This window comes from Mastigoproctus giganteus, chromosome 10, assembly GCF_048544385.1.
Source record: "Mastigoproctus giganteus isolate SK-2022 chromosome 10, ASM4854438v1, whole genome shotgun sequence".
In the NCBI taxonomy this organism is placed as follows: Eukaryota; Metazoa; Arthropoda; class Arachnida; order Uropygi; family Thelyphonidae; genus Mastigoproctus; species Mastigoproctus giganteus.
Genome location: NC_143584.1, coordinates 141,432,233 through 141,457,669, shown reverse-complemented (window position 1 = coordinate 141,457,669; position 25,437 = coordinate 141,432,233). Strand labels below are relative to the sequence as shown.

At 38.9% G+C, this 25,437-nt stretch overlaps 1 protein-coding gene across 1 annotated transcript in view; it reads left to right on the top strand.

Moving 5' to 3' along the window:
* Positions 1–203: 203 nt before the first annotated feature.
* The window catches only part of Pgant35A (polypeptide N-acetylgalactosaminyltransferase 35A), a 165,344-nt gene continuing 140,110 nt past the window's right edge, over positions 204–25,437 (top strand). The window contains exon 1 of the mRNA XM_090383032.1: positions 204–433. Coding sequence (XP_090239158.1) covers positions 204–433 — 230 coding nt within the window. The remainder of the gene's footprint in view (positions 434–25,437) is intronic.

Below are 25,437 nucleotides of genomic sequence, written 5' to 3'. Positions count from 1 at the left end.
CTTGGGCTGTGATCATGTATCTTCATTCAAGAACTTCCAGCATTAGTCATTCATCAGAGAAAATTTCAAAGTGGAAGCTACGACCAAGGATATTCAATCATAAACTACCATTAGACAATAATGAAATGCATGATTATAGGAGTAGAATGCAAAAGCACAAGTACTTCCTTTCTAAATATTCATTTTTTCCAAGAGAACAGAATATGATTAACAGCAATGAAATAGATGACTTACACAATGAAGGTATAAAATTTAGTAAAAATTATGAAGATAACAAATTGCTGAATGTTAGTGATTTATTGCACTTAAGTGTTATCAGAAGTCCTGAAGATCAACATATAAAAGATGAAGGATATAAACACCATGCTTTTAATGTCCTCATTAGCAACAGACTTGGTTACAGTCGCTATATACCTGACACACGACCATCTTTGTAAGTGATTTTAATACATTTTTCCTTAAAGATCAGTGATGGTAAGCCTTTTATAGCCTAATGTCAAAAATAAGCTGAAACAAGGATATAATAATTTTCACTGCCATAGGGAGGAAAAAAAAAATCAATTAAAATTACTAAAAATAATCTTTATCGATATAAAAAGATAACTACCTGAAAGTTTTAAGAGCACTTTGTTCCTACATAAATTTGTTTGCAATTACAATCAATTTTCACCACCATATATGGCTAAGAGCATAAACAAATTTCTCTCCAAATAAAAAGCACTTTTTTTTATAGTATAAACTGTTTACGGAAGGCAGTGTGCCAGTGTATTTTCCTGTGTATGTGCCATTCACAGTGCACATGCCGTTGGGTTTGCCATCATTGTTCTGGAGATATTCTTTAAAGTAAATTGTTTTATAACATTCAGAGAATTTGTGTCTGTGTACACTGCTCGAATGAGAAAATATTAATAACCAGAACACTAATATTTGGCAATGAAAGCAAAATTATATTTTATGTCAAAAGATATGTCCAGTACATGCAAATGTTATATACCAGTTTTTCATTGGGTTTGACATTTGGGCACACCATTAGTTACAAATCTATTTAAACTTTCATTATTGGTGACAATCTTAATGTTTTGGACATTGTGCTTGAGAGTTTAAGAAGTGTATTTTCCTGTGTATGTGCCATTCACAGTGCACATGCCGTTGGGTTTGCCATCATTGTTCTGGAGATATTCTTTAAAGTAAATTGTTTTATAACATTCAGAGAATTTGTGTCTGTGTACACTGCTCGAATGAGAAAATATTAATAACCAGAACACTAATATTTGGCAATGAAAGCAAAATTATATTTTATGTCAAAAGATATGTCCAGTACATGCAAATGTTATATACCAGTTTTTCATTGGGTTTGACATTTGGGCACACCATTAGTTACAAATCTATTTAAACTTTCATTATTGGTGACAATCTTAATGTTTTGGACATTGTGCTTGAGAGTTTAAGAAGTGATTGCTTTTACTTTAATTTACAAAAGTAAACTTATCAACCAAAATGGCATGACACACGTTTTGGTCCAATTCAGTCATTGTGTATGCAAATAAGCATTCTTGTGCAAAGTTAAAGGGTGCATGTTTTTCACTGTTTGAAACAAAATGTATGTCCAACAAACTGGAGAAACATATGTCCTATATGAATTTATGTATCTGATAGGGTTTCATTTATAGGACTGTACAACGTAGCAAGGAGATACCATCTGAATGATTATTATTGATGGAAAGCCATTAGACGGAGGTGGACCACTGGAGGAGGAGGTTGGTTTTTTTTTTATTGTGTTCTGTCATCTCAAGGCTATTAAACAATTCTGGAAGGCAGAAACTTGTAACTGCAGGAAGGACAGGACAGACTGTTAATTGGGAACAACATCGATAAACAACCAATTTCTGTCTTTAACCTGGTGGTGGTGGTGGTGCACCAAAAATGTAGAAAAAACTGTTGCAGGCCACTCAACAGGTGCCAGACATACTTTTTAATGTTTTGGGTTTTTGAATTCTGCTTGAATAATGCCAATATTCCATATTTTTTTAATGGATTGCACTACTTATTCTATATAATTTAAGTTTAAAAAAATTAAATTTTAAAACATGATGTGTATTTCACACCTTTTTTTTTTTTCCATGGAAAAAACAAAAACATTTATTCTGCAGAAAATTAACAAAAAATATGTTAGACATAAAATAGAAATCTCAATCTCTTCCATTTTAGACTTTTACATGTGTGAAATTTGTGTGCATGTGCATATATATTTCTTGTTATTATGCATATAAATATTAAAAATGTAAAAAAATTATATTTAACATTATTACTAGCTTCTGTTTTCAGTTTTATTTCAAACACGGCACGTTTCACAGCATGCAAAATTTGAAAATACATATCTTGCTTCCTTCAGTGTAGCAATCATTTGGAGAGAATATTTGGTTTCGTTTTCCCATCTTTACAGTCCTTATGGGTAGAACAGTGGTTATAATCACCATTTTTCAGCCTGTGGACACTTAACACAATGCATGACAAAACCATATAAACAATGATATTGATGAATGTATATCAGGCTTCATGTCCAAGTATGCAGATGATACAAAGGTTGGCAGGATTGTTACAGTGTGCTACTGCAACAGGATCTAGAAAAGTTGGGCAGATGGGCTGGGAAGTGGCAACTGAAGTTTAACATTGACAAATGCAAAGTACTGCATATGGGTAGAAGTAACCCCAGAGAAATGTACCAACTGTGTGCTATTACACTTAGGGTGGTAGAAAATGAAAAAGACCTGGTAGTAATTGTGCAGTCAGATATGAAGTTTTCTGAGCAATGCAGACAGGCTGCCAGAGCAGGTCATGAGGTATTGTCAATGATATACAGGAATTTTGTTAGTAGAGAAAAGATAATTATCCTTTTGTATAAGGCAGGGGTGGCCAACAATTTGATCGTGGCTTTAATTTCGGTCGATCATGACAAATTTTAAATAAATATAAAAACAGATTAGTCAAAATCTAAATATTATTATGTGCCCCACTATATGTGCTTAGTATTAGTATTAGTATTAGTAACGGCCGTATGGTGCAAGAAAGCTTATGGCTTATGCTGCACCAGCCAAAAAAAAAAAAAAAAAAAATCCGAACAAAACAATGATAAAAACAAAAATTAAATAAATAAATAATAATAATTAATAAATAAATAAAAATAATAAAATGAAATTAAAAATTAAATAAAAAGGAAATTAATCCTATCATCCTATGCGCTTCCCTTACCCGAAAGTACTATCCAGATGACCTTTGAATTTCCCCAAACTGTCGGCCTCTACCACCCATGAAGGCAACTTATTCCAGTAATTTATAACTCGCTGGCTAAAATAAAACTTCCTGCAGTCCAATCTAAACATTTCCCCACGTAACTTGAATTTATGTCCCCTAGTTCTAGCATCATTTATAATCTTGAAAATTTTGTCCTCATTCATTTTACTGATGCCTCTCAGAGCCTTAAACACCTCAATCAAATCTCCTCTAAGGTGTCTAGTTTCCAAACTCTGCAACCCACATATTCGAAGTCTTTCTTCATAAGGACGCCCTTTTGCCGATCTCACCAGGCGAGTTACCCTTCTTTGCACCCTTTCAAGAAGCTCGATGTCTTTCTTTAGGTGCGGTCTCCATACTTGAACACAGTATTCCAAGTGTGGTCTAACATAGGCCTTATATAATGGGATTATCACGTCCCTATCTCTACTTGCAAAAGTTCGATAGATCATCGATAGGACACCATGGGCCTTCCTTGCAACCTGTTTACAATGCTCAGAGAATTTCATGTCTGACCGTATCGTAACACCCAAGTCCCTTTCCTCCAGTACTGGGTTTAGTTGAACTCCACCAAGTGAATAAGTTATTTTGGGATTACTGTTTCCCAGGTGTAATACCTTACACTTTGTTGGATTAAAGCACAGCTGCCATTTTTCTGACCATTCTTGAAGTCTATCTAGGTCTCTCTGAAGAAGCTCAGCTTGACAGTGATCATTAACTACTCTACCAATTTTAACATCATCTGCAAATTTAGACATCACGCCCTCTATCCCTTCATCAATGTCGTTTATGAAAATTAAAAACAACAGTGGTCCTAATACTGATCCTTGGGGAACCCCACTTCTTACATCAACCCAATCTGAGGAATAGCCATTTATCACAACCCTCTGCCTCCTGCCCTGAAGCCATCCTTCTATCCATCTAAGGATGTTCCCAGTGATTCCAACCTGTTCCAGCTTATAAAGCAACCGCTCATGTGGGACTGAGTCAAAAGCTTTGCTGAAATCTAAATAAACAATGTTGAAATTATTCCCTAAATCCAGCTCGTGAGTGACCCTTTCGAAATAGCGAACCAGATTTGTTAAACATGATTTTCCCTTTACAAAACCATGCTGAGTATCCTTGAGAATTTCAATTCTATCCAAATGATCCTGAATTCCACCCTTGATCAATGCCTCCATGATTTTCCCTACTACTGAAGTCAGACTGACAGGTCGATAATTTCCCACTTCACTTTTAGAGCCACCCTTATGTATGGGAGATACATTTGCACTTTTCCAATCCAAGGGAATCTCCCCAGAGTCTAGTGATGCTCGCATAACCAGCCTCAGTGGTTCAATGCACTCGCTTGCCGCCTCTCTCAAGATTATAGGGTATATTCCATCAACTCCAGGAGCCTTACTAGTCTGTAGGCTTGAAAGTTTTTTCATTAAATAATCTTGCGAAATTTCAATATCATTAATTACATATTTTTTAACTTCGCTCCCACAATTTCCCATTGCCACAAAAGGCTTTTCATTTGTAAATATCGATGCAAAATAACTGTTGAGTTCATCTGCAACGGCAGCTGGTGTATTTATTACTATCCCCTTTCCCTTACGTAAAGGTCCGATCTGGTTTGTCCTGCTCTTCTTGGCATTTATATATGTGAAGAATTCTTTATCCCCCCTCTTTGCTCTGTTTGCTAGTGATTTCTCATAAACTGCCTTTGCCTGTCGAACCTTTTCTGTGGCTCTATTACACACCACCTTGTAGCTGTTATAGGCTTCAGTACTTTTTATTGCTCTGTAACGTTTCCATGCCACCTTTTTCTGCTCAAGTAATGTGGCAACTTCACTATTCATCCAACTTGGAACCCTTCTCGTGGAGTATTTTTTTAATGGTATATACGCATTCAAGGCATCTGTGATTAATGTTTTAAAAGCGTACCACAGTTCAATTGTATTCATTCTCTGTGCGATATCTACCCAGTTAATAGAGGCCATGTAGTACCTTAAGGCATCGTAATTTCCTTTTCTGAAATTAAAACCCATTCCTTTGCCTTTTACTTCTGCTACCTCTCTCGTCATCATCCACCGTAGAACTCTGTGATCACTTCCTGCTACTGGTTCCTCTACTGTCAGCCCTGTTATGTCATCTGATTCATGTGTGATGATGAGGTCTAGGATATTCTTTTCTCTAGTACTTTCCCTGACATGTTGATACAAATAACAGTCATCTAGTTGATTTAAAAATTTTGTTCCCCATGTCGAGTTTCCTTCCCATTTACTCCAATCAATTAGAGGCAAATTGAAATCACCCATAATAAGGCATTGACTCTTACTTGCCCATTGCATTTGCATGTAGAGGCTTTTGTCATAGTCTTCACAATCACCTGGTCTGTAGATTACGCCTACTCGCATTGTACCTTTGTTTCCAACTATCTCACACCATACAGACTCTATACTAGCATGTGAAATGTCTGAATCTGGGAAAGCTATCGTCGCACTCAGGCTGCTTCTGATAAGAAGCATTACCCCACCACCCCTTCTATCTACTCTATCCTTCCTAAATACATTATACAAGCCGTAATGAAACTCATCATCCCCAATTTCCGGGTGGCACCACGTCTCCGTAAGCCCTATTATGTCCGCGTTACTTGTTTTAACCAGCAGTTCGAATTCGCTCATTTTATTGACGACACTTCTAACGTTACTGTATAAACAATTAAGATTTACTGTTCTTGTATATTTAACAACCCTAACACAACCCTTGAAGTTTTTTAGGCTCTCTTCCCTGATATTAGCTACCTGCTCACGTGAAACGTCTTTGCCCCCTGAATATCTAGATAATACGTCCAGTTGGGGTAACAGATAAGAACTCTTAAGGTATTAAAAATCCGTTGAACCATGTGACTACTCTTGTCGCTGCGCAGCCCTAGGCTTGTCTAGTGAAACTGCACGTAGTTACATTGTGGAGAGCATAGTGTATGTGTCGAATTCTTATTTAGCTTACTTAATATTAATAACTGGACAGTACTTATATGTTAATTTAATACCCTTTGATTTAAAATGAATACTACGAAAAAGAGCAAAACATATCATTTTCATCAAGAGTGGGAACTAGAATACTTTTCTGTAATGATAAAAGAAAAATGTTGTTTGATTTGCAATGCTTCTGTGGCTATACCCAAAAAAGGAAATTTAGAAAGGCACTTCAACACATTGATTAGTAGTATTTCTACATATAAATATCAATTTTTGGTAATGTCTAAGGATCTCAGGGGCTTAGGGGGGAACAGGTATTCTGTGTGTTATCAGACACTCAGTCTAAAACACTGATGGATCCAATATCTTTCTATTACAGAAGATTTAGGAGAAGTCCGGTTGGCCTGCCTCCCTAAAATCCACTTATGCACACCTTCTCGATGGTAAGCCCTGTTACATCACTTAGGTGGCAATGAACGTGTAGAGTGGTTCTCTTCAAGACACCTGGTCAGCAGAGTGGCGCCTCCGTAGCCAGGTGGGAAGGAGCAGCAGTGCGTAGCACACGCTTCTTGATTAGACCGGGGTTCGAGCCCGTCACCACCAAATATGGAGGATGCGGAAAGGTCAGGGAATGACCACCGCATATCCCGGAGCAATATGGCCTTAGTTGCTAATGCTCCTAAAAACCAAAAAACAACAACAACAACCTGGTCAGCGTGAAGAGGAAAAGACCAAACCCTCCAGCATATGACAACATGATGTAACAAATGGCCCTCAGTCCCCAGTGGTTTTCACTCCCCCTCTTACGGCAGTGAGAGGATCAGAGTTGAAGCAGAGGGTGCTAAGAATCTCTGGGTACGACCAGGCTGCCATTCACGGAAATTGGACTTGGCCTGTTACAACGGCCGCTGGCAGAGGTGAAAGTGATTCTTGCACTGCTTCTATTGGAATGAGCAGAAGCCTGAAAAACAAGATGCAGGATATTTCAGAGACTGCTGAGAGTCATTGCAGTACAAGTAAACACATGGGTTGTATTAGGGTAGCTAAGAATAGAAACAGGTGCATGTATACTTGCGTGTACACCAATGATAGGAGTTTAGTAAATAAATTTGAGGTATTGCTCAAAACATCAAAGGCAGATATTGTTGGGATATCAGAGACTTGGTGTCACACAGATATAAGGAATGCAGAACTGGAATTTGGGGAGTACAACGTCTGCAGAAAGGATAGACAGGATATGAAGGGAGGAGGGGTTAGTTAAGAAACACATAAAATCCAAGGAAGTGAAGCCAGTCGACATCGCTGGACAGTACAGTGTTGAGTCAGTTTGGTGTGACATAAGTATTGGGAGATCAAAATTGAGAGTAGGAGTGTGCTATAGGCCTAATGACTCTGATGAGTGTAATAAGAAACTGTACAGGGAAATAGAGTGGGCCAGTACATCAGAGAGTCTTATAATAGGGGATTTTAATTTCCCAGATATTGACTGGAATTTGTGGGTTGGTCACTCACACACTAGCAAGGCTTTTGTGGATTTATTGGATGATTGTTTTCTACATCAGCATGTTTGGGAGGCAGCTAGAGGGAGTAATACTCTTGATTTGATTATCAGTAGTGATTCTTCATGCATTAAGAATCTGCAGATAAAGGAACCACTAGGTGGCAGTGATCACAGCGTGCTGAAGTGGGATTTACTCAAAGCGGTAACTACCATCAGGGGTAAAGGGAAGGGTTATTGCTTTCGTAAAGGCGAATATGGTCTGAGATAGTACAATCAGTCCTCGTATAGCACAATAGTTGTGTTCCTAGAAACCCTCATGCAATATAAACAACAGGCCCTATGGGAAAAATAGGGTTAGGTGCCGACCACCCAAGATTGAACACACATTTGTAACCAAAACATTACCAAACATAATAAATAATCGTAATAAAATACGTATTTTATTACAACTATTACGTAATAAAATACTGCTAATGCTTTTGCTTCTATCGTAAGCAAACTTGTTTTTTGTTTGATTTTCTATCCAAACAGATGACAGCCGTTCCATCTCTTCCAATTCTTTGTGTCTTAATCTAATGGATTTTAATTACACTTTGAGTTGTTCCTGCTATGAAAGTTGTTTTTATTTTCTCTGCATTCTTTGTAATTCTCGGCATTGCCTCATTTAGGTCTGTAGCATGGGCAATATCACATGGTCTTTCATTTCGCTCAAAGCGTTTCATATTTTCATATTTTTTCTCTATCTACAGAGGCGGACTGTCCATTAGCCTTACCGGGGAAACCCCGGTGGGCCGGAAGCCGGTTGATTTTAGCCATAAACCATAGTATGAGGCCACTATAAATTTTCCTGGGTAAGACTTTTTGGCCCAGTCCGCCTCTGTTTATCAATATTGCTTTTGTTTTTCTCTGTGAATCTGCAGTTTCTTCACCAGGACGCTTCCTTTTCACACCTTTTAAGTATTTTACTCATTTTTAGGGAATAAAGCACAATTACAAAACGAGGAGGCACGCTTGATACACATAAACAAAGCTGCGCGCCTGTAGCAACTGAATAAACAACACTGTAATGGCAGAGATACACTATTAACACCTCACATTTTACTAAAGCACATTTCTAGGGGTTACTACCATAAAACAATAAAAACAATTTCCAGTTGCGTTTCTGCTAGTGGAATCTGTTATAAACTGGTAGTAAACTCGAAATAATTGCATTTGCGATAATACCGATAGCTGGAATTGTGTTGGTTTTTACGTTATTATGGTGAAATGTGTTTCCCCTTCATTGATATAAAAAACATAAATACATTTTCAGAATCTTCTCTTCATTCCTATCGTGTTGCGATCGACTGCCATTTCTTGTAAACACAAAGGCGAATCGTGCATAAGCGAATTCGGTTCGTGTTATATAAGATATCGTTCCCCTATTTATAAATCGTGTATGATTGAATTTGTGTAATGTAAACACGTTATACGAGGACTGACTGTATTTAAATTCTATACAGTGGGAACAACTGAAGATATTACCAACAGCAAATTCGAAATAGGAAGCATACAAAGAAGTTATCTTGGAAGCTACCAGGCTTTTAGCATTAGCATTAGTAGAGGCATTTGATTCAAGAAAGCAAGCTTATGCAGCATCAGCCAAAAAAAAAAAAAAAAAACCCACTTCACCCCTCTGTTCGTTCAAAATACCTGTCCAGCTGAGCCTTAAACTTATTTAGGCTATCAACCTCCACTACAAGGGATGGAAGTCTGTTCCACCAACCAACCACCCGCTGGCTAAAGGCAAATTTCCGCACGTCTATCCTACATCTGTCTTTCCTCAATTTGAATTTATGCCCTCTCAGGTGATTATTCTGAGCTAGATGAAGAATCCCATCAGCATTGAGCATGCTCAAACCATTCAAGGCTTTATACACCTCTATCAGATCACATCGCTGGTGCCTAGTCTCCAGACACTGTAATTTGCAAAACTTAAGCCTTTCTTCGTAAGAGCACCCCTTTGTTCCATTCACTAATCTTTTTGCACTTCTCTGTACTCGTTCCAGCAGCTCTACATCCTTCTTGAAATGAGGCCTCCAGACCTGTATACAGTACTCTAGGTGTGGCCTGACCATTGCCTTATACAAGGGAATAATCACCTCCTTATCCTTGCTGGAAAAATTCCTGTATATCATTGACAATACTCCATGAGCTACTCTTGCAGCCCGTCTGCACTGCTCAGAGAATTTCATATCTGCCTGCACAACCACCCCCAAGTCCCTTTCATTCTCTACCACTGTCAGTGTAGTACCACAGAGTTGATACGTTGCTCTGGGGTTGCTGTTTCCCATGTGTAGTACTTTACATTTGTCAATGTTAAACTTCATTTGCCACCTCTCAGCCCATCTGCTCAACCTTTCCAGATCCTGTTGCAGCAGCATAATGTCAGTAGTGTCCTTGACAACCCTGCCAACCTTTATATCGTCTGTAAACTTGGACATTAAGCTTGATATACCATCATCAGTATCATTTATAAATACAGAAAACAATAATGGACCCAACACTGAGCCCTGAGGGACTCCACTAATAACATTAGTCCACGATGAGCAGTGTCCATTGATTACCACTCTGTCTTCTCCCCCCTCAACCACCCCTTTATCCATAGCAGCAATTTGCCTCCAATGTCACACTGCTCCAATTTGTGTAGCAGTCTTCCATGTGCAACAGTATCAAAAGCCTTTCTAAGATCCAAGTATATTACATACTTTACATACCAACTAAGAAATATTGTTCAAGAATTAGGCCTAAATGGATGTCAGATGAACTAATGAGACATATGACAGATAATAAAAATGCATGGGATACATATAAATTAACATGTGACACAGAAGCCTATGATAGATACAAATTGATCTGTAACCAAGTTACAAAGGAGGTTAGGCAGGCGAAAGCAGATTACGAGAAATCTTTGGCAAGGGATGCAAAGAAAAACAGCAAAGAGTTCTTTACTTATGTAAACTCTAGAAGGAAGGGGATGAATCAGATTGGTCCACTTGATATCTATGGTTCAGCTGTTGATGATCCTGCTCAGGTAGCTAACAAACTAAATGAATATTTTGCATCGACATTCACACATGAGGAGTTATTCAGCGAGGGAATGCCAGAGGTGTATTCAACTCTGGCAGTAAGCTAGAGAATCTTGTAATAACTGAGAGTAAAGTGGCGGAGAAATTGTTGAAGATAAACACAAGAAAGGCACCTGGGGTGGATGGGATCTATCCAGTTATATTAAAGGAGGCAGCAAAGGAAGTAAGCAAACCCTTAGCCATAATTATGAGAGCTTCCTTGGACTCAGGGGAGGTATCCACAGACTGGAGATGTGCAAATGTGACCCCAATTCACAAAGGAGGATCAAAGGCCGACACAAGTAATTATAGACCTGTGAGTTTAACTTCTGTTCCAGGAAAATTAATGGAGGCACTGGTCAAAGAAGCACTGGAGGATCATCTAGAAAAGACTTCAGTTATAGCTTGGACAGAGCATGGTTTTGTTAATGGGAAGTCTTGCCTGACAAATTTGATTGGATACTGTGATGCAGTCACAAAAGAACTGGATGCAGGGAATAATTTTGATATTGTATACTTGGATCTTAGAAAGGCTTTTGATACTGTTGCACATGGAAGACTGCTGCACAAATTGGAGCAGTGTGGCATTGGAGGCAAATTGCTGCTATGGATAAAGGCGTGGTTGAGGGGGAGAAGACAGAGTGGTAATCAATGGACACTGTTCATCGTGGACTAATGTTATTAGTGGAGTCCCTCAGAGTTCAGTGTTGGGTCCATTATTGTTTTCTGTATTTATAAATGATGTTGATGATGGTATATCAAGCTTAATGTCCAAGTTTGCAGACGATACAAAGGTTGGCAGGGTTGTTAAGTACACTACTGACGCTATGCTGCTGCAACAGGATCTGGAAAGGTTGAGCAGATGAGCTGAGAGGTGGCAAATGAAGTTTAACATTAACAAATGTAAAGTACTACATAGGGAAACAGCAACCCCAGAGCAACGTATCAACTCTGTGGTACTACACCGAACAGTGGTAGAGAATGAAAAGGACTTGGGGTAATTGTGCAGGCAGATATGAAATTCTCTGAGCAGTGCAGACAGGCTACAAGAGTAGCTCATGGTGTCTTGTCAATGATATACAGGAATTTTTCTAGCAGGGATAAGGAGGTGATTATTCCCTTGTATACGGCAATGGTCAGGCCACACCTTGAGTATTGAATACAGGTCTGGAGGCCTCATTTCAAGAAGGATGTAGAGCTGCTGGAACGAGTACAGAGAAGGGCAACAAATCAGTGAATGGAACTAAGGGGTACTCTTACGAAGAAAGGCTTACGTTTTGCAAATTACAGTGTCTGGAGACTAGGCACCAGTGAGGTGATCTGATAGAGGTGTATATAGCCTTGAATGGTTTGAGCATGCTCAGTGCTGATGGGATTGTTCCTCTTGCTCAGAATAATCACCTGAGAGGGCATAAATTCAAATTGAGGAAAGACAGATGTAGGATAGACGTGCGGAAATTTGCCTTTAGCCAGCGGGTAGTTGGTTGGTGGAACAGACTTCCATCCCTTGTCGTGGAAGTTGATAGCCTAAATAAATTTAAGGCTCAGCTGGACAGGTATTTCGAACGAACGGAGGGGTGAAGTGGAAGTGGGTTTTTTCCTTTTTTTTTTTTTTTGCCTGACACTGGATAAGCTTGCTTTCTTGCATCATATGCCTCTACTAATGCTAACGTAAGATCACTCATCGGTGAAGACAGGATATTAGAGCTGGAAAAGGAACTAGAAAACTATAAGAAAGGACAGATGTAGAATAGATGTGCGGAAATTTGCCTTTAGCCAGCGGGTGGTTAATTGCTGGAACAAACTTCCATCTGTCGTTGTGGAAGTTGATAGGTTGAATAAATTTAAGGAGGAACTGGACAGGCATTTGGAGGGAATGGTGTGATTTTTTTTTTTTTTTTTTTTTTTGGCTGATGCTGCATAAGCTCATACATTTGCTTTCTTGCATCACATGCCACTACTACTACCACCACCACTACTACTAAAATGTGAACTGGAATATCATCAGTTTGGCTGAAACAAGAAGAAGAAATGAATCGCTTATAAGTTTATCAAGTGGAAATCTGCTGTACAGCAATGGAAACAGTGAAAGGAGCGAAGGTGGAGTTGGGTTTCTCTTCCATAAAAATATAAAAAACAACATTTTGGAATTCAAAAGTACATCACCAAGGGTGTCAAAACTAATATTCAAGATTTTTAAGAGGTACAAGCTAAAGGTTATAATGATTTGTGCACCAACATTGAGCCATGATGATGAAGAGGTTGAAGAAATGTACACTGAAATTGAGTCTTCAAGATGAGCAGAAAACCCACTACACTATTATTATGGGGAACTTTAATGCTAAGGTTGGAAAAAGACAAAACAGCACAGAAAGGGGAACTATAGGAAATTTTGGAATTGGTGAAAGAATTGAAAGAGGTGAAAGACTTGTGGAATTTGCAGAATCTCAGGGATTGTCAGTAATGAACACTTTTTTTCAAGAAAAGGTGAACAGAAAGTGGACATGGAAGAGTCCAAATGGATTAACAACTAATGAAATTGACTTCATCCTCACTAACAGAAGATATATTGTGAATGATGTTACCGTCCTAAATAAGGTAAATGTTGGAAGTGATCACAGAATGGCAAGATGCACACATTGATATAGGAAAGGAAAGGAAAAAACTGATTTGAGTAAATAATACAAAGGTCTTTGAGATAACAGAAGAGGAGAAAAAGCAGTATGTACTGGAACTTAAGTACTCTAAAAGGAAGGGGATGAATCTGATTGGTCCACTTGACATCGATGGTTCGAGTGTTGATGATCCTGCTCAGATAGCAAACAAACTGAATGAGTATTTTGCATCTACATTCACACATGAGGAATTATTAAGGTTTGAAAATGGCAGAAGGTTATCAATTCGGCCCTGGAAAGAATGTGCAAATCTCAAGGGGTAGAATTTTTTTCAACCTGGACTGTACTTGTTAACAGGAGAGACTGCTTCTATAGGGATGGGATACACTTAAATAGAAAGGGTGCAAGAATATTTGCTGATGCTATCGAGGCAGTGTTAGGTGGGTTGGAAAACTGATAGCTTGGGGCGGATACAAGGACTGGTAGTTTAACTGTAGCCGTAGGCAGAGGTGAAGGTGATTCTTGCACAACTTCTATTAGAATAAGTAGTGACCTAGAGCGTGGGGTGTTGAGGGTTTCAGGGACGGATGGCAGTCATCCTGAAATAGGTGGGTATATGGGATGTGTTAGGGTAACTAGGAATAGGAGTAGGAGCATGTATGCTTGCATGTATACCAATGCTAGAAGTATAGTAAATAAATTTGATGAATTTGAAGTGTTGGTCAAGACATCAAAGCCAGATATTGTTGGGATAGCAGTGACATAAGGAATGCTGAACTGGAATTTGGGGAGTACAATGTGTACAGAAAGGATGGACAGGATAGAAAGGGAGGAGGTGTTATGCTGTTAATTAAGAAAAACATAAAATCAGAAGTGCATCAAGTTGATATAGATGAACAGTGCACTGTTAAGTCAGTTTGGTATGACATAAGCACTGCGAAAGCAAAGATAAGAGTAGGAGTGTGTTATAGGCCTAATGACTCGAATGAGTACAATGAACAATTGTACAGAGAAATAGAGTGGGCTAGTAAATCGGAATGTCTTATAATGGGAGATTTTAACTTCCCAGATATTGACACTGTCACTTACACACTGTGGATTTATTGGATGATTGTTTTCTGCAACAGCATGTTCGAGAGGCAACCAGAGAAAGTAATACTCTTGATCTGGTTATCAGCAGTGATCATTCGTGTATTACGAATTTGCATATAAAGGAACCACTAGGTGTCAGTGATCACAGTGTACTGATGTGGGATTTACTTAAAGATTTAATTACCACCAGGGGTAAAGGAAAGGGTTTTTCCTTCCGTAAAGGTGAGTACAGTGGTCTCAGAAAGTTTTTAAATTCTGTACAGTGGGATCAACTGGTGATGTTACCAACAGTAAATTCTAAGTGGGAAGCATTCAAGGAATTAATCGTGGATACCACTAAAACTTTCATACCTATTAAGAAATATTGTTCAAGGTTTAGGCCTAAATGGTTATCTAATGAACTAATGACTCGTAACAGAGAAGAAAAATGCATGGGATGCATTTAAATTTTCAAGCGACTCAGAAGCCTATGGCAGATATAAGATAGTCTGTAATCAGGTCACAAAGGGGGTTAGGCAGGCGAAGGCAGATTACGAGAAATCCTTCGCAAAAGATGCTAAGAAAAACAGCAAGGATTTCTTTACTTATATAAACTCTAAAAGGAAGGGGATGAATCTGATCGGTCCAATTGACATCGATGGTTCAAGTGTTGATGATCCTGCTCAGATAGCAAACAAACTGAATGAGTATTTTGCATCTACATTCACACATGAGGAGTTAAGGTGTGAAAATGGCAGAAGGTTATCAAATTGTAGCAGGATACTTAATGATTTTATAATAACTGAAAGCAAAGTGGAGGAGAAATTGTTGGAGTTAAACCTAAGAAAAGCACCTGGGGTGGATGGGATCTATCCAGTTATATTAAAGGAGGCAGCAAAGGAAGTAAGTAAATCCTTAGCCATAATTATGCGAGCATCCTTGGACTCAGGGGAGGTTCCCACAGACTGGAGATGTGCAAATGTATCCCCAATTCACAAAGAGGGATCGAAGGGTGACACGAGTAATTACAGACCAGTTAGTTTAACTTCTGTTCTGGGTAAAATAATGGAGTCACTGGTTAAAGATGCATTGCAGGATCATCTAGACAAGACTGCAGCAATAATTCAGACACAGCATGGGTTTGTTAAGGGAAAGTCTTTTCTGACAAATTTGATAGGATATTATAATGTGGTTACAAAGGAACTGGATGCAAAAAATAATTTTGATATCATATATTTGGATTTCAGGAAAGCTTTTGACACTGTTGCACATGGAAGACTATTGTACAAATTGGAGCAGAATGGTATTAAGGGTAAGTTGCTACAATGGATAAAAGGATGGTTAATTGGGAGAAGACAGAGGGTGGTAATCAATGGGTGCAGCTCTTCGTGGACTAATGTTATTAGTGGAGTCCCACATGGTTTGGTGTTAGGTCCACTGTTGTTTTGTATATTTATCAATGATATTGATGATGGTATATCAGGCTTAATGTCAAAGTTTGCAGATGATACAAAGGGTGTCAGGGTTGCTAATGACAGTAATGGCAGTGTGCAACTGCAACAGGATCTAGAAAATTTGGGCAGATGGGCTAAGAAGTGGCAAATGAAGTTTAACATTGACAAATGCAAAGTACTGCATATGGGTTGACATAACCCCAGAGGAACATTCAAGAATTTCATAGTGGAAGCTACTAGACTTTTCATACCGATTAGGAAATATTGTTCACAGTTTAGGCCTCAATGGTTGTCAAATGAATTAATGAGACTCGTGGCAGAGAGGAAAAAATGCATGTGATGCCTATAAATTAACAGGTGACACAGAAGCCTATGGTTGATATAAGCTGGTCTGTAATTAAGTCACAAAGGAGGTTAGGCAGGCAAAAGCAGATTATGAGATCTTTGGCAAAGGATGCAAAGAAAAACAGCAAAGAGTTCTTTACTTATGTAAACTCTAGAAGGAAGGGGATGAATCAGATTGGTCCACTTGATATTGATGGTTCAACTGTTGACGACCCTGCTTAGATAGCTAACAAACTGAATGAGTATTTTGCAGCTACATTCACCCATGAGGAGTTATTAAGGAAGAAAAATGCCAGAAGTTTATCAAACTGTAACAGGGTGCTTAATGATTTTGTAATAATTGAGAGCAAAGTGCAGGAGAAATTGTTGAACGTAAACATAAGAAAGGCACCTGGGGTGGATGGGATCAATTCAGTTATATTATAGGAGGGGCAAAGTAACTAAGCAAACCCTTAGCGATATGAGAGCATCCTTGTACAGGGGAAGTCCTTACAGACTGGAGATCTGCAAATGTATCCCCAATTCGTAAAGGAGGATCAAAGGCTGATACCCGTATTTACAGACCAGTTAGTTTAACTTCTGTTCCATTGTAAAATAATGGAGTGACTCTTACATTTTAGTATGCGATGCAGAACTGAAATAAAACAACAAGATGCAGTTAAAATAGTTTTAATGTCAAAATATGTACAGTAAACAGTAATACAAAAGAGCTTTCAGGCAGTATTTGCCCAAAGGTTCCCTTTTTCCATAGTTGCCCTTCATCAGTTTTTAACGGTTGATCTAAAAGTCTAGAAATACAGAACCTATGTGCGTGCGATGGTAGTCATGTGTGGTGAACTGCGTGTAGCAACAATTAGCTGTTAGAAGGCAAAACTTGGGCTGTGACGTATTGGAACATTCTGATTGCGAATTATTTTAGCCATAAGGATGGTTGCTTTAGTAGTAGGATGGATATGACATCCTCTGTTTCTGTTGAAGCAAGTATTAGAAGATGTCTCCATCCTATTTCTGAACATGACATCCTCTGTTTCTGTTGAAGGAAGTATTAGAAGATGTCTCCATCCTATTTCTGAACATGACATCCTCTGTTTCTGTTACAGGAAGTATTAGAGCATGCGATGTGCAGCGACTCCAACCAGACACCGTGCCGGTAATGGCGGGATTACCAGTGACTCCATTGTTAACAGAGTCACTGGTAAGTTGCTACAATGGATAAAAGGGTGGTTGAGTGGGAGAAGACAGAGTGATAATCAATGGACGCTGCTCTTCGTGGACTAATGTTATTAATGGAATCCCACAGGGTTTGGTGTTGGGCCCACTGTTGTTTTGTATATTTATCACTGATATTGATGAGGGTATATCAGGCTTAGTGTCGAAGTTTGCAGATGATACAGAGGTTGGCAGGGTTGCTAATGACAGTAATGGCAGTGTGCAACTGCAACAGGATCTAGAAAATTTGGGCAGATGGGCTAAGAAGTGGCAACTGAAGTTTAACATTGACAAATGCAAAGTACTGCATATGGGTTGACGTAACCCCAGAGGAACATACCAACTGTGTGGTACTAAGATTAGGGTGGTAGAAAATGAAAAAGACCTGGGAGTAATTGTGCAGTCAGATATGAAGTTTTCTGAGCAATGCAGACAGGCTGCCAGGGCAGGTCATGGGGTTTTCTCAATGATATATAGGAATTATGCTAGCAGGGAGAAGGAGGTGATTGGCCCTCTGTATAAGGCAATGGTCAGGCCACGCCTTGAGTACTGCGTACAGGTCTGGAGGCCTCATTTTAGGAAGAATGTAGATTTACTTGACCATGTACAGAGAAAGGCAACAAGATTGGTGAGGGGAATGAAGGGATCCTCTTACCAAGAGAGGCTTAAGTTCTGCAAATTGCAGTGGCTAGAGACTAGGCACCTGCGCGGTGATCTGATTGAGGTGTATAAGGCCTTGAATGGGTTGAGCACGCGGAATTCTGAGGGGATCCTTCCACTTGTTCAGATTACGAACCTAAGGGGGCATAAATTCAGATTAAGAAAAGACAGATGTAGAATGGATGTGCGGAAATTTGCCTTTAGCCAGCGGGTGGTTAATTGCTGGAACAAACTTCCATCTGTCGTTGTGGAAGTTAATAGGTTGAATAAATTTAAGGAGGAACTGGACAGGCATTTGGAGGGAATGGTGTGATTTTTTTTTTTTTTTTTTTTGGCTGATGCTGCATAAGCTCATATACTTGCTTTCTTGCATCACATGCCACTACTACTACTACAAGTTTGAGCTTCTGCAGACTGCTCAGGACCAAGATATCGAAGAGGAATATTACAACTTTCTGAAAGTGATAAATCTCAAGAAACCTACAGGGAAAAATAAATCCAAAGAAGAAAAAATTCATCAAGAAACACTTGTTATGATGAACCTAAAGCAAGATTGAAGAGCAAGATAAACACTGACAAGGAGAAAATTGAGTATTCTGAGTTATGCAAAAAGCCATTAGAAAGAGACTCAGAGAGGACATAAGAAGATTTAACACAAGAAAAGTAGAAAAGGATTAAGGGAAAACAAAGGACTTAAATCAGCAGCCATGAGCAGTAATACAGAAAGACAAATGATACTGAAACTGAAGGTTATCAATGGTATACTTATAAATAGCAGAAGACTACTTGTTATAGTAGTAGTAGTAGTAGTGGCATGTGATGCAAGAAAGCAAATGTATGAGCTTATGCAGCATCAGCAAAAAAAAAAAAAAAAAAAAAAAATCACACCATTCCCTCCAAATGCCTGTCCAGTTCCTCCTTAAATTTATTCAACCTATCAACTTCCACAACGACAGATGGAAGTTTGTTCCAGCAATTAACCACCCGCTGGCTAAAGGAAAATTTCCGCACATCTGTTCTACATCTGTCTTTTCTTAATTTGAATTTATGCCCCCTTAGATTCGTAATCTGAACAAGTGGAAGGATCCCATCAGAATTCAGCGTGCTCAACCCATTCAAGGCCTTATATACCTCAATCAGATCACCGCGCAGGTGCCTAGTCTCCAGCCACCTGCAATTTGCAGAACTTAAGCCTCTCTTGGTAAGAGGATCCCTTCATTCCCCTCACCAATCTTGTTGCCCTTCTCTGTACACGCTCAAGTAAATCTACATCCTTCCTAAAATGAGGCTTCCAGACCTGTACGCAGTACTCAAGCCATGGCCTGACCATTGCCTTATACAGAGGGATAATCACCTCCTTTTCCCTGCTAGCAAAATTCCTATATATCATTGACAAAACCCCATGACCTGCCCTGGCAGCCTGTCTGCATTGCTCAGAAAACTTCATATCCACCTGCACAATTACTCCCAGGTCTTTTTCATTTTCTACCACCTTAAGTGTAGTACCACACAGTTGGTACGTTTCTCTGGGGTTACTTCTACCCATATGTAGTACTTTGCATTTGTCAAGGTTAAACATAATGCTGTCTCCATTATGATGGTTAAACCATTATTATTGTTAAACATTATGATGAACAAGTGGAGTGATGCCAGCAGTGGGGAAGATGGATCGCAAATTAGCAATACATACAACATACCTGATATTCTTCTTGATGAGGTAGAACATGCATTGAAGAAAATGAAGAATGAGAACGCCTTGGGGGAAGATGAAGTTACTGTAGAGTTGTTAAAATTGGAAGAGACATAACACAAAAACTGGCAAGGATCTTCACAAAATGCATTAGAAAAGGTGTGACGCCTAAGCAGTGGAATAATGCAATCATGGTTTTGCTGCATAAGAAAGGAGATAAATTGGAAATTATAGACTAATTAGCTTGTTATCCCACATCTACAAGTTGTTCACAAGTGTCATTACTAACAGATTAGAAAGAATACTTAATGAGAATCAACCGAAAGAGCAAGCTGGCTTTAGGACAGGATTCTCAAATATGGATCACCTTCACGTAATATCACAGCTAATGGAGAAAGCAAATAAATATAAAACACCATTATGCCTGCCATTTGTGTATTATGAAAAGGCATTTGACTCCATACAGCATAAGGCAATGTTTTGGCCCTGGAATGACAAGGTATAGATACCCTATATATTATGATTTTGAAGAAAATATATGAAAATGCTACCTCTTTTATTAGACTAGACAAAGACAGTAGCAAATTTAAAGTTGTGAAAGGAGTTCGACGAGGAGACAGCATTATCCAAAAAAAAAAAAAAAAAAACACTTCCACTTCGCTCCTCTGTTCGTTCAAAATGCCTGTCCAGCTGAGCCTTAAACTTATTTAGGCTCTCAACTTCCACGACAAGGGATGGAAGTCTGTTTCACCAACCAACCACCCGCTGGCTAAAGGCAAATTTCTGCGCGTCTATCCTATATCTGTCTTTCCTCAGTTTGGATTTATGTCCTCTCAGGTGATTATTCTGAGCAAGAGGAAGAATCCCATCAGCATTGAGCATGCTCAAACCATTCAATGCTTTATACTCCTCTATCAGATCACCTCGCTGGTGCCTAGTCTCCAGACACTGTAATTTGCAAAACTTAAGCCTTTCCTCGTAAGAGCACCCCTTTGTTCCATTCACTAATCTTGTTCCCGATTTTGAAAGCTTGGCAGATGACATGAAGACACAAACTTTGCATAAATTAAAAATTTAAATAAGAATTCTGAATTGTATTTAATTTTAAAATTTATAAACAACATTTTTCAATGTGTTGATTAACTTTTTTAACCATTGTGCAATGAAATTCTTGATGGAAGATCGTGGCACATTTTGAAGAAAAAAGTAGATCACATTACAGATTAAGTTGGTTGCCCCTGGTATAAGGCAATGGTCAGGCCATGCCTTGAGTACTATGTACAGGTCTGGAGGTCTCATTTTAGGAAGGATGTAGAGTTGCTTGAGCAAGTACAGAGAAGGGCAACAAGATAGATTGGTGAGGGGAATGGAGGGGGGCCTCTTACCAAGAAAGGCTTAAGTTCTGCAAATTGCAGCAGCTGGAGAGCAGGCACCTGCAAGGTGATCTGATTCAGGTGTATAAGACCTTGAATGGGTTGAGCATGTTGAATTCTGATGAGATTCTTTAGATTTCTCAGATTACGAACCTGAGAGGGCGTAAATTCAAATTGAGGAAAGACAAGTGTAGAATAGATGTGTTGAAATTTGTCTTTAGCCAGCGGGTAGTTGATTGCTGGAACAAACTTCCATCTATCATTGTGGATGTTGATAGCTTAAATAAATTCAAGGAGGAACTGGACAAACTTTTAGAGGGAATGGATGTGTGAATTTTTTTTTTTTCTTGGCTATTGCTATATAAGCTCATATACTTGCTTTCTTGCATCACAAACATGCCATATCATATTTTGCTTCTACTACTAAACCAGAGTACTATAAATCTGCCGCACATTGTTTGATAGCCAGCGCACAAAAAATTTCCACAGTTTAAGAATAAGAGGATCGGCCATTCATCTGTGCACAGCACACTGCGATTCCTTATGTTCGTTCACACTTGAGTAGTAGTAGTAGTAGTAGTAGTGGCATGTGATGCAAGAAAGCATGTGTATGAGCTCATGCAGCATCAGCCAAAAAAAAAAAAAAAAAACACACACACCATTCCCTCCAAATGCCTGTCCAGTTGCTCCTTAAATTTATTCAACCTATCAACTTCCACGACAGATGGAAGTTTGTTCCAGCAATTAACCACCCGCTGGCTACAGGAAAATTTCCACACATCTATTCTACATCTGTCTTTTCTTAATTTGAATTTATGCCTCCTTGGGTTTGTAATCTGAACAAGTGGAAGGATACCATCAGAATTTAGCGTGCTCAACCCATTCAAGGCCTTATATACCTCAATCAGATCACCGCGCAGGTGCCTACTCTCCAGCCACTGCAATTTGCAGAACTTAAGCCTCTCTTGGTAAGAGGATCCCTTCATTCCCCTCACCAATCTTGTTGCCCTTCTCTGTACATGCTCAAGTAAATCTACATCCTTCCTAAAATGAGGCCTCCAGACCTGTACGCAGTGCTCAGGCCATGGCCTGACCATTGCCTTATACAGAGGGATAATCACCTCCTTTTCCCTGCTAGCATAATTCCTATATATCATTGACAAAACCCCATGACCTGCCCTGGCAGCCTATCTGCATTGCTCAGAAAACTTCATATCTGCCTGCACAATTACTCCCAGGTCTTTTTCATTTTCTACCACTTTAAGTGAAGTACCACACAGTTGGTACATTTCTCTGGGGTTACTTCTACCCATATGCAGTACTTTGCATTTGTCAAGGTTAAACTTCAGTTGCCACTTCTTCGACCATCTGCCCAAATTATCTAGATCCTGTTGCAGTAGCACACTGCCGTTACTGTCATTAACAACCCTGCCAACCTTTGTATCATCTGCAAACTTCGACATTAAGCCTGATATACCTTCATCAATATCACTGATAAATATACAAAACAACAGTGGACCCAACACCGAACCCTGTGGGACTCCACTAATAACATTAGTCCACGAAGAGCAGCACCCATTGATTACCACCCTCTGTCTTCTCCCACTTAACCATCCTTTTATCCATTGAAGCAACTTACCCTTAATACCATTCTGCTCCAATTTGTACAATAGTCTTTCATGCGCAACAGTGTCAAAAGCTTTCCTGAAATCCAAATAGATGATATCAAAATAATTTTTTGCATCCAGTTTCTTTGTAACCACATCATAATATCCTATCAAATTTGTCAGACAAGACTTTCTCCTAACAAACCCATGCTGTGTCTGAATTATTGCTGCAGTCTTGTCTAGATGATCTTGCAATGCATCTTTAACCAGTGACTCCATTATTTTACTCGGAACAGAAGTTAAACTAACTGGTCTGTAATTACTCGTGTCACCCTTTGATCCCTGTTTGTGAATTGGGGATACATTTGCATCTCCAGTCCGTGGGAACCTCCCCTGAGTCCAAGGATGCTCTCATAATTATGGCCAAGGGTTTGCTTAGTTGCTTTGCCGCCTCCTTTAATATAACTGGATAGATCCCATCCACCTCAGGTGCTTTTCTTATGTTTAACTTCGACAATTTCTCCTGCACTTTGCTCTCAGTTATTACAAAATCATTAAGTATCCTGCTACAATTTGATAACCTTCTGCCATTTCCAAACCTTAATAACTCCTCGTGTGTGAATGTAGATGCAAAATACTCATTCAGTTTGTTTGCTATCTGGGCAGGATCATCAACAGTCGATCCATCGATATCAAGTGGACCAATCAGATTCATCCCCTTCCTTTTAGAGTTTATATAAGTAAATAAATCCTTGCTGTTTTTCTTAGCTTCTTTTGCCAAGGATTTCTCGTAATCTGCCTTCGCCTGCCTAACCTCCTTTGTGACCTGATTACAGACTAGCTTATACCTGCCATAGGCTTCTGAGTTGCTTGATAATTTATATGCATCCCATGCATTTTTCTTCTCTGTTACGAGTCTCATTAATTCATTTGATAACCATTTAGGCCTAAATCTTGAACAATATTTCTTAATAGGTATGAAACTTTTAGTAGCTTCCACGATTAATTTCCTTGAATGCTTCCCACTTAGAATTTACTGTTGGTAACATCGTCAGTTTATCCCACTGTACAGAATTTAAAAACTTTCTGAGACCACTGTACTCACCTTTACAGAAGCAAAAACCCTTTCCTTTATCCTTGATGGTAGTTACACTTTTAAGTATATTCCACATCAGTACACTGTGATCACTGCCACCTAGTTGTTTTCTCCAGTACTAAAGCATTGATAGAGTTTTTGAACTTTGCATATGGGAGGTATATAAGGGGGGTCAGAAAGTTTTGAGAACAATATATTAAATGTATTAATGAATTATAGGATACGTTATGTTGATAGTTTAATGTTGATTTTAATAGGTGAATGTAGAGGGAAGGGAGTGAATCACATTGGGCCGCTTGATATCAAAGGGTTAATGATCCTGCTCAGGTTGCTGACATTTAATAAGTATTTTACATCTACATTCGGCGCTTGCATAGCCAGGCGGGCAGGAGCAACAGTGCATAGCACACGCTTCTTGATTAGACTGGGGTTTGAGACCGTGCTCACCAAATATGGAGGTTGCAGAAAGGTCAGGGAATGACCACTGCATATCCCTGGAGCAATATGGCCTTGGTAATGCTCCTAAAAACCAAATAACAACAAAAACATCTACATTCACACATGAGGAAATTTTAGGGTAGGGGATGCCAGCAGTTTATCAAACTCCAGTGGGAGCTAAATGACTCTGTGATAAGTAAAAAGAAAGTGGAATAGGAATTGTTGAAGCTGAACTTAAAAAAGGCACTTGGGGTGCTTGGGATCTATCCAATCATATTAAAAAAAAAACAGCAAAGGAGCTTGTTTGCCTCCTTTTAGCCTGATAATACAAACTAATTATGAAAGTATCCTTGGATTCAGGGGAGATCTCTATGGAGTGGAGACATAAGAATGTATCCCCAGTTCATTAAAGGGAATACTATATAATAGTGTAGATACATCATAGTTTAATCATAAATTTAACAATATACATAGTGTAAAGGTATCGTTTAATTTTATCTCATATTGTGGCTACCTTCATGAGATACCAGGTATTGCACTACTTTGAATAAATAATGCTCCTCTAGTAGAGGAGACTAGTGTTATTTATTCTCAGCGGGCACCACCACCCAGACGGCGCCATTTCGAAGCTTGTTGACTTACTCATCAGTGGGCAGGCAGGTATCCTGGATAATGCAAACATGCCATCACAGTTGCGAAGTTAATTCCACAATATGAGAGATGCCAAATGGTGAACAGAATAATACTGTATTCAAAGACTAAATTCACAAGGCATAATATGATATGGATTTAAATTAACTATATGATATCAGTGTAGATACACCATAGTTTACCCAAGTGTAAAGGCATTAAACTATGGTGTATCTACACTGATATTATATAGTATTCCCTTCTTCTTTATTTTCAGTGGGCACCACCACCACCCAGACGGCACCATTTCAAAGCTTGTTGTCTTACTCATCAGTTGGTGGGCAGGTACCCTGATAATGCAAACTAGAGAAGCATTATTTATTT